The 13,382-nt window shown below is 48.6% G+C and overlaps 3 protein-coding genes across 3 annotated transcripts; all 3 read right to left on the bottom strand.

Moving 5' to 3' along the window:
• Nucleotides 1-88: 88 nt before the first annotated feature.
• On the bottom strand, nt 89-851 carry F5B22DRAFT_582515 (uncharacterized protein; the record flags this gene model as incomplete). Its single annotated transcript, XM_047973305.1, has 1 exon — nt 89-851. A coding segment is annotated over exon 1 (260 nt), but the record flags the coding sequence as incomplete, so codon positions are not given.
• Nucleotides 795-1,945, bottom strand: F5B22DRAFT_632416 (uncharacterized protein; the record flags this gene model as incomplete). The annotated part of the gene is made up of 3 exons (XM_047976693.1): nt 795-1,234; nt 1,376-1,674; nt 1,896-1,945. 3 exons carry the CDS (start codon nt 1,943-1,945, stop codon nt 795-797), a joined length of 789 nt encoding a protein of 262 aa, XP_047836223.1.
• Nucleotides 1,946-2,641: 696 nt separating this feature from the next.
• F5B22DRAFT_6287 (uncharacterized protein) lies at nt 2,642-6,525 on the bottom strand. Its single transcript, XM_047976438.1, has 2 exons — nt 3,859-6,525; nt 2,642-3,805 (listed from the first exon to the last, which is right to left on the bottom strand). Exons 1-2 carry the CDS (start codon nt 6,062-6,064, stop codon nt 2,751-2,753), a joined length of 3,261 nt encoding a protein of 1,086 aa, XP_047836224.1. The 5' UTR covers nt 6,065-6,525; the 3' UTR covers nt 2,642-2,750.
• Between the last annotated feature and the right edge of the window lie 6,857 nt (nt 6,526-13,382).

Below are 13,382 nucleotides of genomic sequence, written 5' to 3' on the forward strand. Positions count from 1 at the left end.
GCGCCCCCCCCCCCCCCCCCCCCCCCCCCCCCCCCCCCCCCCCCCCCCCCCCCCCCCCCCCCCCCCCCCCCCCCCCCCCCCCCCCCCAAGGAACTCTGTAAGGCAAAATAAAATATAAATATAAATATAAAATGGAAGACATAACCACTGACCATTCATTAACTAGTTGTAACGAGTGGTAACATTGGAAGAAAAAGAAGAAAAAGAAGAAGGACAAGAAAATAGGAATGATAAGTTTGACGAATGCTCTTTATATGTTGTTATCATTAGTAATAGCGACCAAGCAGCTATGTACTTACTTACTTCCCTAACCTCCCTGGCCCACGATTTGAGTAAATCAGGAGGAAGCCGCGTGTAAGTAGGTCCCTGGATAGGTAAGAAATGTACGAATGAACATGTGTATATGTGTATGTATCTTTATAAAGCATGAATACTTACCTATCTAAGTTGGTAGATAGTTAGGTACTTACTCCCACCTGTAGACTCCGATGGACGTTTAATTTCCTCGGTTTTGATTTGTCTAGGACGGGGATTAAGGAAGTAAGGAAGTAGAGGCATGAGAGATAGATTTATTCTGTCCGTTTTGTTCGGTCGTGTATGTATTGGTGTGTGGATGGATGGATGGAGAAAATTCAGAATGAAAAAGGCATACAAGTAGGTAATCAGCCAAGGTAAGAGGTAAAAATAAATCATAAACTTCATCAGCAGCCAGCCAGCTACAATATCGTCTTTATTTTCATTGTTCTAATCCACGCCACGCCACCCACCACCCATCTATCTATCTATCTATCTATCTATCCCCCCCTCCTCACCTTCCGGAAGCACAAACTACTAATCGTCTGCCCCTTGACGCCGCCGAAGCTAAAGCTGCGATACTCGACGCGGCCGACGACCTCGAAGCCCCAGTACCCGTTCCCCTCCCCGTCGTTCGGTAGGATTTCCCGCGCGGCGCCGAACCAGCTCCTCAGCTCGGCCTCCGTCCAATTACAGCTCGTGATAAGGAATAGCCCTCCCTCGCGGACGAGGGGGAGGATTCGCGTGCCGTAGACCTCGTTCACGCGTCTGGTGTCGGCGTCGGCGTCGTCGCGTATCGTCTCGGCGGACAGCGAGATGGCGTCGAACGTGCCCTTGTCGAGAACCACGTCCCACCCACGCCGTATAGAAGGCGCGTACCGCTCGTCTAGCAGCGCTGTGGCGGGACTATGCAATATGTCGTGTTCGGCGAAGTGTACGTCTACTTCGCCATCTTCTTCCCTATCGCCATTTCCCCCTGTGCTGGTCTTTCTTCGTATATCTTCCTCGCCCCTTATTTTCTCTTTCTCTCCTACTTTCTCATCATCAGCCGAAGAAGAAGAAGGAGGAGAAGGAGGCAAACCCCGTCTCGCCCTCTCGATCCTCCTCGCGAACCTCACGCTCAGCGCACTATAATCCACGCCCAACATAGCCCCTTCCCACCCATTATCCCTGAGCGCGAACAACAGCGCTCCATTCCCCGTGCCCAAGTCCAGAAAACTCGTATTCCGGACATCGAGTCCGAATTCCCCCGCGCGCTCGGATTCCTCGAGGAACTCGATCAATTTCGCCTCGGCGTCTGAGTCGTCGAACCAGGCCGTGCCCGTATCCGCGGGGTCGTGCGCGTGGTTCGCTAGTTCCGTGGTATACAGCTCGTCCCAACTATTCTCGGGCGAAAAGAGAAGAGAAACGGGCGTTAGTAGAGTCCAGAACCATTGCTCTCGTATTTTTATCTCTGACGTTATTATTCCATCATCTTTGTAAGTCGGGTAAATATGTTATGTTATGTACAGATATACATGTGCTATGGGGATAGGATATATCTACTTGGAACAAGACAGGGTAGACAAGGAGTTGAATAGAGTAGGAAAGTATTGACATACTATTCCCTTGTGCCGAGCTTGGAAGGCTCAAGGTGCGCTGGTCTCGCCATGGTGGCGAGTGAGGCTGTTATTTGCTGTAGATGACGATGCGCTGGTTTTGAGGTTTGTTACTGGGAGCTCTCGAAAAGAACCTCTTCCTCAGAGCGCTCGTCTGAAAGAAGTGAAGGTATTAGAAGTAGGCGCATTAATATGCCGTATGGCGAAACCACTTCTCAAGCGCAAAGATTAAATGCGCGCGAGCTGTCCTTCCAGATATTGCTTCACAATGTTACTTGATCGCAATGAGGGTCTCGAGCTTGGGGTTTGGAGGGGCAAATGGCAGAAAGTCGGATTGGGAAAGCGGTGTGCCCCATAGGAACACCTCCCAAATGAACTACTACTAGGTAGGCAAGGGAAAGGACTCAACATAACTTCAAGTTCACGTTGTCATGACTGTTGAAGAAATAAAACGCAGTGAAGAAGTTTGAAAAAGACTTGTTAGTGTAATCATTGAGATTCCACTCATCATCATCAGGGGTATCTGAATGCTCTTCTCGATTCCACATATCCGCCCAACATGTACGGGAGTAATGAGGTAGGCCTGTCCACGAGACGGCTAGACCAACAGGAATATATGTAAAGGATCTTGCCATATTCATTTCTCGTGCTTTTGGTCGTCCCACTACCCTCCCTCCAAAATAATCCCATCCTTCGTAATTCCGTATCTGATGCCGGATTCTATTGACATGCTAGAAATAACCATCCTCTCTTTAAACCAAGATAAAAACCCTGCCGTAGATACACCAACGAATCGGTGAGAAGTTTCAAGGCAATTCACGCCATCTTCATGAAATAAGACAAGACGATTAGCCACTTCTACGTCACCGTCCAAACTGGGGCTTTCGATAAGACCTGGCGACCCCGTACTTCCACTCCAACAAAGCCGGCAAAACGAACTCTCGGGGCGTCTTTTGGTGGTGATGCTGCTGCCGGTGGTGTCGTGTCAGTGAGAATCGAGGCTGTGCTACCTTTTCTGCTGGACGCCGGGTGTGGCACTCCGCCAAGCATTGTCAACATACCACTTTTTGTTTTTTCACGCTTCGCCGCCTTGTCGGCATCCTTGGCATTGTCCTCTGGCTCATCCACTAGGTCCGGCAACGGTGGTAGAGGGGTCTTCTCCGATTCCGCTGGCTCCATGATCTCGGGCTGCACCACATCCCCTGGCATGGGGTATGTCAAGGCTACGTCGCGACTTTCAAGCGGTAGGTTGGCAGCTATGCCCACCGCCAGCTCCACAATCATAGACGCTCCGCCATCCACGCCAGCGGGTGGGGGGTCGACAAGGTATCGGTATAGCATCGCGGTGAGATTGGTTGTCGTCATCTTGGTAAAATCCGTTCGATAATCTCCACTTTCAGAGGAGTTGAGCATATGTTGAAGACCCTCCAACGTGGACATCCGCCAATTTATTACCTTGGCCGTTAAGGCGTTGTACTCTTCCTGGCTATTCATCGTGTATGAGTTCTTGCGTATGTTTTGCTCAATCTGCTTCAAGTGGCGACTGAGGTCGACATCAAGCCCGGGATGAAAACACTTATTAAAAATCTCCTCCATAACCCATCGTGAAATAATGGCTCTCCCAACAGCAGTCATCTCTTGCTTGCCCGTCTTCACGGCATCTGGCGTCACATACCGTTCGATCCAGCCCGGTAGGGTACTCCAGTCTTTGCGTATGCTGAATGCCAAATCCTTGATAGCCCCATTGAGTCGATTGAACCGTGTCGAGTACTCATTATCATCAAGTGCGGTCCGGGATTGTGACATACGTTGTTTGGCGACGGCATTCTGTAACTGTTCTATCTGGGAGCCCATTTGCTCAATCTGCGCTTTACCATCGAAATAGAGTCTTTTGACGTTCTTATACTTCAATACTACGATCAGAGTAAGTAAGTTTTGTTGCGCTTAGATATTAAGAAGCCCTTACCTAGCTCCTTGAGGTGTCTCTCATGATCTACACCCTCTGATGGCTGTGGGCTGTTTGTACGGTTACGGTCCTCGGTAGTAGACCCTTCATACTGCTGTCGTTCTCCGGTGCCGCCGGGCCGGAAGTTAGGAGGTGCGGCATTGCCAGGGCCAGGAGTGGGTGGAAGATTGCTCATAGCGTTTAGTGGGCCTTGACTGTGTCGATATGAGGGAGGAGGACCAGGAGGTGGTTCGACGGATCGTATTTTATCACTGTCTGCCGATTTACGGCCTTGGCCAGGTGCTCCGGTCTGTGGAGGTGGCGGAGGCATACCTTGAGATATTGCTACTTGTGATTCTTGCTGTGATTGCGCTTGCTGCTGCTGTTGTTGCTGCGCTGAAGGAATTTGAGGTTCGTGCGGTGCTTGACTTATAGCAGGGGATTCCTGTGCTGAATGGTAGTTATCTGGTGGTTGTTCCGAGTCAGTAGTCGGTGATTCATGCGACAACTGAGAAACGGTTTCCGGATTGGGTGGTTGTGATATCTCAGTGGAGAGATGGCTAACGTAAATCGACGAAGGATTGCTGCCAGCCTGACGTTTTTCTTGTGGTTGTGTTTGGGGGTGCGAATTTTGCGCAGGGTCAACTACAACCTGCCCGGCCAATTGCTGCGGCTGGTCTGGTTGTTGAGGCTGAGTTTGACTAAGTCGCTGAAGCAGCTGAGCCTGATGCTGCGCAATCGCCTGTTGCTGGTGAAAGGCAAGGTCTTCTTGGTCGTAAGGTGAACTCTCAGCAGGCACAGGTCGAATGGTAGCTGTATTTGGTAGTGCTTCTTGGGAAACCTGTGCTAAGAGATCCTGATTAGACCGACCTATTGAGTAAGGGCTGTCAAACTCGCCAATGCCCAGAATTGGCGACTGCTGAGCGAGTTGCGGTTGCTGTGGCGGGAGATGGACCTGAGACTGGGGTTGCTGCGGCGGCGGCGGCGGCGGTCTCGAAGTTGATCTCGGCGGTGGAACCCAGTCCGGGTGATCTATCGACCGCGCCAACAAGGAATTTCCTTTAGGGTTGTTACTTGACCGCTTCGATGGCCTGCGAACAATACCCGGGGCAGCGTTATCGTGAGACGGCTCGTGGGCGTGGTTATCGGCAGGGGGCCGACTTGAGGAGCCGGAGATCAGATGTCTAATCAGCTTGCGGGCCGAGCGCTTTGACTCGCTGGGTGCGGTCTGACTCTGGGGAAGCGACGGCGGGCCTTGATGAATGACGGGCGAGCCGCCGGGGGTAGTCTGGGACAGGTCGTCGGCGGAGCTTGAGGCGATGCCGAAGATGGCCTGAGTCTGCAGTGGAGTGATGTGCTGCGAGTACCGCGCCGATTGAGAGCGTGAGACGAGCTCGGCGAAGTTATCGTGGGGTTGTTGTTGTTGCTGCTGCTGCTGTTGCTGTGGTCTTATGCCGTACGCAGCAGCGGCAGGATTGGGGCTGGGACTGAGGTTGGGCTGATTGAGGGGTATCGCGTTTGGCCCCTGGCCGGGTGGGGGCGGCAGGTTAGGATTGGCCTTGCGCAGGACCTCGCGAGGTTGGCTGCCGGCGAGACTGGCTAATGAGAAGTGCGATTGATGTTGTTGTTGTTGATGCTGCGGCGTTGTTGTTATTATTGTTGCTGTTGTTGTTATTTGTGACTGGGGCTGTTGTGGTTGGTGCGGGAGTGGTGAATGCTGGTGTTGGTGCTGGTGTTGTGAAGTGGGTGGTGGAAGACCAGTGGTGGTAGTGGTAGTCCTGTTATCGGGCTGTTGCGACTGTTGCCGCTGAGGTTGCAGCTGCTGTTGCTGCGACGGTGTTGAAGGTCGTTGCTGCTGCTGTTGTTGTTGGAGCTGACGATGGAAAGAGTCGGTGGAGCCAAGCGACGACGGTGGCGGTCCAGGCGAGGCTGAAGGGGGATTGCTAGAAGAATCAGGGCCAATGCCAACAGTTGAGACTTTTCGCGGGCCGGGAGTTGATTGGGATGGTGAAGAAGCTGCAGGTTGGGAGGAGAGTGGCAGTGCTGGACCACCTCCACTGCCCACAACCGTGGGTGACTTTTGCTGGTGCTGGTGCTGCTGTTGTTGCTGTTGCTGTTGTTGCAAGTGAAGCTGATGCTGTAAAGCAGCCTGCTGCTGTTGTTGTTGCTCAAGCAGATTGTGCTGAGATCTATTGCTGTGTTTGCCGATTCGGCCGAAGGATGGCATCGCTAGTATGTTTCAACGTGTTCAGCCCGACTGTGTGAGTGAGTGAGTGAGTGAGTGTGTGTGTGTATCTGTCTCTCCGTGTCTGTCTGTCTGTACGGCTGTCTATCTATTTCGGGAGCCCCCAAGCGCCGGTAGGACGACAAAGGAATACCTAGCAGGGCGGCGCAGGCAAAGGCAAACAAAGCGCAAAGAGCGCAATCTGATAATTGCAAATGCGAGATAACGCCAGTAGCCCAAAGTAACGAGAGCGAAAGGTATTAAAAAATAAAAAATAAAAAAGGGTATAGAGGGAAACCTAGAACAGGGCCAAATGCAAGATGAGACGTTGCCGTCCCCTATTCTCGTGTAGTAGTGTAGTAGTGTAGGTAAGTAATTAGTTATGATCTGCCTCCGCGTCCGCTCCCGCTTCCCCTGTCACGCACAGCTGATTCGTCCAGGCTGATTTGATGGCCGTCGGTCAGTCGATTGGCATGTGTATGTAATTATTTACCTACTACGCCGTTCCTCTCATCGCTTTGCTCTGCTTTGCTTTGCTTTGTTCCCTCACTGAATGTAGTACGTAGTACGTAGGTAAGGGTAAGGTAAGGTGGTATAAGTAATAGAGAGGTAGTAGGTAGGTATGTATCTAAGTTAGCTACCTACCTAACCTTAGGCTACCTATTGTAGGCTAGGTAGGGGAGTTAGGTAGGTATTTTTCGGGGATAGCAGGCGTGCTGTAGGTTCTGTAGGTACTAAAACTCAAATGACTCGTTCGTCCAAGCCAATGCAAACGCAACGCAACGTAGTGTGTATGTGTGTGTGCGTGTGTGTGTGTGTGTGTGTGTGTGCTGTAAATCAATCCAGCAGAAACTGAGCAAAAGCAAAGCAACGCAGCCCAGCTCGCCAGTCACAGAAAAACCCAACAGAATGTCCTGCAGATTCAAATGCGCGCTTGCCCTACACTAGTGGAGTCTTGGTGCAGCTGGAATACAGGGATCCGATGTCTCTGGGTCTGGTGTTTGTGGCCTGTCCAGTCTCCAGTCTTGGGCCTCTCGCGTCTGCCGGGACTCATCCCAGTGTCGTGGGAACTGCCTGGGCTGGGCAGTGGGACACGGCCTGCTTTCTGCTTCGGTGTCTGCTTCCGCTCCCCGTTTCCTAAAGCCGAGACTCGCGCTGAGGGACAAGGGGGGGCTGTGCTGTGCTGATGGAGTGTACCCTTACCCTTACCTGCTTGGACTAGAGCCTAGAGGTATATACTAGTCGAGCATGAAGAAGAGCAGGATCGACAAGGCAAATAAGAACTCTTGGTGCATCGTAACTAGGTATGTCTGGCAACGATGCAGCGATTTCAATAATAATCCGTTGAGGGGTACCTACTTGGTACTTGCTGCGCCAAGAAGACTATAAGTTTACCTAGGTATCTATTGCGTGCACTAATCCTACGTGACACCCCATCTACCGACTCCTATACTACTTACTGACGTAGATATTCTATTCCAAAAAATAAAAGTTTGAGAACTTTTCTTCTTTCTAGTTATAGGCATTTCAATCAAGGTATTCGTTGCCTAGCAGAGCTCGGGTGCCTATACTACGTGCTGTAGCTCTAGTACTTGGGGAGGTAAGAAACATGCCTGCCTACCTACCACTTTGTACATATAAAGTATGACTGTGCCCAGAGCGTAGGTAGACGATGTCGCTATGCCCAGAGTCTAAGCTCAAGCACTTGTACGTGGACCAAGGCTCTAGGGACAATAGGTAGGTAGGCTGATTTATGAGGATCAAATCCCCTACACAGCAGTCAGTAACCTGATGCGGACCTCGGCCATGAGCCCTTCAGCGCGCGGTTCCTTTTCCATAAGTACATGCTCGGGGTTTAGGTCATTCTGACTGCTCTGACTTAAGTCATGGTTCTGACGCACCGATATAAAGCAGTCCACACAGGTAACCATCTGGGGCCACAGTTAGGGGGGCGAAACCAAGTTACCGAGGAACGCGGAAAAGGGCAAAAGCAATAGTGTCTGTAGTCAGGCAAGAAATAAGATGGAAGTGAAGTAAGCGAGATGGGCAAGCTGAAGGGGGATGGCGCTGTTGTGTCCCGAAGTTCGCGAGCAGCAACAGATCATGACACCTATTACTCGAGTAGGAAATACATGCCGTCCAATCAAAATAAGTCTTATTGGCAAGTTAGCTACACATTAGGTAGGTAGGTAGGTATGAGATGGTCGATAATGCTTACCTCCCTCGCCTACTACATGTGTAAAGTACCCGAGTTGCTCAACTTGAGGTGTCTACATATTATATGTGCACATAATCAACATGACAAAAGGATAGGCATATACGTAATGATATAGACCGTTTTATACCATACCATATCATACATGACTACATACTATATATCTATCGCCTCCCTACTTCAGAAGGCGGCATAAAGCGAGCGTCGTGGGTTGGTACCGGTGTGGCTGAATCATGTTTCCAATTTTAGCTACCGTACGTTAGTTAGTACTGTATGTACTCAGATACCTAGTAGTGGAGATGGAGACCATTTGATCTAAACTCCTAGTCTCCGACCATTCCACATGTTGTCTGACTCGCACTCTGCTGGAAGTAGGTGTCTGTTGCAAGAAATGCTTCTAGATCCAAAATCAAAGATACGCCAGAAAAACAACTCCCATGACCTTACGAAAACCATTATAGGTGCCAACAAGAGTTAGCGTTTCCCAGACAAAATCGGCAAGGCCGTAACTTCGTTTACTATGCTCTGGCTCTCTGTACGCTACGGTATTTCTGCCAACATACAGAGTACAGTATTACACATAATGTAGCTATCTACAATAAAGCCGTACACGTAAGTATGTGTTCGGTGAATTGTGACGGTGCTACCTACAGTCCTACCGGCATTTGATGTTGGATCGGCCGAACGCCCATTACCTTACATTTTGATCGGCCGACTCTGACAGGTACACTCGCAGATATAGTACCTACATACTGTATATTCGACTCGAGAGAGATTTTAATGCGGCGTAAGTAGACAGTAGACCCACTAGAACGTAAGTAGTAATACTGTAGGTAGATGATTTCAAGAAACAGATAAAGAAAGAAATAACCAGATTACCAATCGATTTGTAAATATCCCCATTCTCAGCGCAAAACCATACAGGTAAAGCCTAACAACAGCAACAGCAGGGGGGGTGCAAGGAATATAGGAAATCTGAGATGTCAAACACCTAATAGCTTGCTACTTAAGTGCCAGTATTCAGGGCCACGGTTCTGGGATTGATACCTAGATCAGTGATTGTCGTCTCCCGTCCCATAAGTAAGTAAGCATTATTCAACTATTAGTACAATCGCTACAGCAGTTCACTCATCTTTGTACTTAACAGGGAGCGTAGAAGAGTGTAAGAAAAGTGCTTTGGTAGCTTGGCATCTGTAATTACATGTCATGATGTACATATTAGGTAGTACCCAGGCGAGGTACAACCAACCCAACCCAACCCAACGATTTACATATTTGATCCCCGCCAAATTCTATAAATAGAATGCTGCATGACACTATCTACAGGTAAGGGTAGCCTGTTTCTGCCTGTTCCACTCCTGTGTCTCTCACCCTCACCAATCACAGATCAGCAATGCGGGAGACGGGGTGGGTTGTCGAGGTTGTGAAGCAAGCTTCTGAGATGGAAGCCATTCCGAATCGAGTAATCGAGGGGAATATCACTGTCCACACCACCACGGAATGTGGGAGATGGAGATGGTTGTATAGTATACTACATGATAGAATGGGATAGGTATGGGGTGTATAAGATGAGCCCTCATCTGTATCAATATCAGTATGCATCGAGAGCCATGGGAATACTACCTACAGAGTATATATATGTTACCAGGTTCACATACCATCACATACCCTTACCACGCGGGAAGCAGATCGTAGATTGTAGGTAATCTACCCATAAGTGGTGTCAGCATACAAGGACACCTTCTCCTCATCCACCCACCCACGTCATTCTCGCACAAGAGGCAGAGAGAGATTTCTTTCCTGATATTTTTTTGTTGAATGCAACATAGCTTGCATTTGCATGTTGCTAAGAAATACCGATATGTCAGGCTCGAATACGACCCTGGCCAGCGTTGGATGCAACAGCGAGGCACATTTCTCCATGGTACCTAGGTTGACTGTGGCTGACAGTTTCTACTTACGCATAACAAACAGACTGTTTGATAGGTACAATAATATTTATATAAGAAAGGGAAATTGAAAAGAGGTGTGCTAGCCCAAACAGGGAATGAACAATACCCCAATTGATAATCTCTTATTCCATCTTGGCCACAGATATACTAATTATGCTAACCTCCCATGTAACCCTCACATTCCATCCCACGCTTCCTCATCCCGTGCGTCTGTTGTATATTGCCACGTGCGTTTCTTTCTCTCTCTCCTCACTCAGCCCGGGCCTCGCATTTCGCAAACGAATCGGCGGTCGTTGTGACGGTCGATCTCCGACGGGGGCCGAGAGAGGCGTCAACACCCCCCCTCTCCGAGCCGAACAGCGAATGCTACCTACAACGAATCATCTCGCCAATATTCAAATTCATCCAGGGTCGTCAGTCAGCCTTCCCATCAGGAATGGGAGGAAGGCAAGGACATATTTTCACCGCTCACCGCTAGATGCAGTGCGGCTACGCAATATATGCATTCGAAAGCGAGATGGACAGTTTGTAGCGTACGTTAGATTGATACTATGAATACAGCGTTGCATATATATGCGCAAGGGAGAGGAGCATTCGCCACTCAGCCTCCATGCTACTCTGACCAGACCTTCTCGTCAGCCTGCTCGCCAATCACACGACGTTTGCTCCCCGTAATCGGTACAGCGTATGATATCTACACAACCTTTCTTCTCGTTCAATGGCTTGAAGAAGAAGTGTCTGAGAACGCTCAGCCACGACTGTGTCTAGACCGACTTGACGCAACGCACGGCTGAAACATGACGCCTTCTGGGGTCACTTTGATTGGCTCTTTTGACTTCACTTAGAAAATGATAACGCCGAAAGCGTATATCGCGATCCGGCGGGTTCCATCATAGGCGAGCTTCATGCGCCGATTCTCCTTTTTAGACACCTCCGCAAGAGAAAACAACTCAAGATGACCAGAAGTGTAAAGACGGCTTTGATCGTGTCACGCTTGGCTAACTGGGCGTAAGTTAGAAATTGAGAATGAAATTCGGATACCCTAGTTGTTTCGCTAGTCGATGTGAAATATACGCCACCACAATACTTGGGAGGTGGAATTTGTCATTTAAAGTATCACCTGCTGTAGAATTAGCAACTTGTAATTCCAGGTGATTATTCTTCTATATTATTCCTAGTTCAAAGTGTGTCGAGATATTTCACTAGTCACTCTACATCTGGCGAGAGTCCGAACAATCAAGACGAGGTACCCTTTAACTAGATTCTATCTACCTTCATTGTGTTCCTGGTTGTTACCATTCATCATAATATACATATACTACAGCATGAAAAGCCAGTTCAAGAAGACTTTCCAACGCCCAATGGGACTACGACTAGTTATTAGTATTGTGATTCATCTATCTATCCTCCTAGCGCACGTACAACTATATCGAAGCTCAGACCTCTCCAGCACCATCAACGGTAAACTCCGCGATCAATATTTACCATCGGCGAAATATAAGTCCCAAAACGCCGCTTACGAAACCACACCAGGCGTTGTCCAACTCACGCACCCCAGTTTTAGTCATCCCTCTCACTAACTCAATCCATCAAAATTCGTTTTCCTTTCATACATACGTACCTAGTGCAGAATATTTGAACCGATGCAATGGAAATAGGATTCGACCGTGCCGCATCCTACGGACCCAACGCTAGCTAGATCGGACGGCCCGTAGTGTAGTAGTGTAGTTCTATTACGAAACGTGCAGATGGAAGCGTCTTTAGACGGACGGGGGAGGGAAAAAAAGTTTGAATTGCCCTCGGCATCTAACCCTGACTACTTCTACCTAGTAATTACATGCCTAGTGTACGATGGTTATACGGATAAGGTAAAATAAGGTTTCTGTAGATTTTCACTAGTTTGGTGGACTTGTATGATCTTTCTGAATGTGGACAATGACATGGGGTTTATTGGTTGAGGACCGATATTTTTTATTCGTTGGTAACGCAAATACATGCTGTGTGCCAAGAAGTCATTATTGAGACGAGTTGAGATGTGGGAGATTACGATATTGCACTCGACATACGTAGGAGCTCTTTTTTTCTATCTTGGATCCATGGCTACTAGATAACTACTATCATCTCAGGGTCGTCCAAATAGCATATACGCTGTTACGATCGCTATATTAGCTTGCTCGTAAGCGTCAGAGGGTGCTGTCACTGAATTCGCTAAATATAGAATATGGAGTTAAGAATCCACGGATGGAGATTGTGACACGAGGTTTGTCCAGGTTGAGGTGTAATTGGCGTCCAAGCTTCAAGGCAAATTAGAGTAATATTGATGGATAAATTTACTCGCTATACTTGCTACAGTATATAGAAATAATTGATTGTATATTTCAATCTTATAATTTTATCCGTTTTAGGTCACTCAAGTGAGGGCACAACAATGGCCCATCTGCTAGTCTTGAGCTATCTACTCAAACTCAAATTCCCCCAAAAGTGATGCCCCTTAAGGCACAACAAAGGCTGCTACCATGGCCTGAAAATAATATTCCTTGCAATTCGACAACATGATATGACTACAAAGGGCCTTGCAGATCTATTCGGATCGATTCTGGTCTACAAGGCCAGATCTATATTTACCAGCGAGTAGCTATCCATACGTTCCCAGATCTTCCAAAATGTCTCATATCAGCGAGGGCCAAGCAATCCCACTTTCAATCGGTTAGCTTTACACTACAACCTTGTGAAGATAAACTGGGAACGTAAGATATGGGGGCGTAAAGGACCCTTGTCATCGCGTAAGGAGCCCCGATCACCCGGTGCCGTAGCGTAACACGGAGCCTCTTCGAGACTGTCTCTAATTGAGCACCGAAGCCTGCATATATGACGCGTACGGCGTGTTCGCCGCCTCGAACGCGTGTAATATGTCACCCTAGCTGCGAATCAAAGGCTAATTATGTTGGTAGATTCAAAACGAACGAGTGTCTTCTAGCCTCGTCTATTCCGCAATTATCCCATAGTGTGATGCTAAGTAGCAAAAACAGTGGGACTAAACACTGAGTTAGGCCAGCTATTTACTTGCAGACTCCGTAATTGCTGAGTGTTGGGAGAATAACGACGTGAGTTTCCTATGGGTAGATGAACCTTATTATGTACATCGGGATAGATG

The sequence above is a fragment of the Xylaria bambusicola genome (assembly GCF_022495145.1).
Source record: "Xylaria bambusicola strain CBS 139988 unplaced genomic scaffold F5B22scaffold_1, whole genome shotgun sequence".
Classification (NCBI taxonomy): domain Eukaryota; kingdom Fungi; phylum Ascomycota; class Sordariomycetes; order Xylariales; family Xylariaceae; genus Xylaria; species Xylaria bambusicola.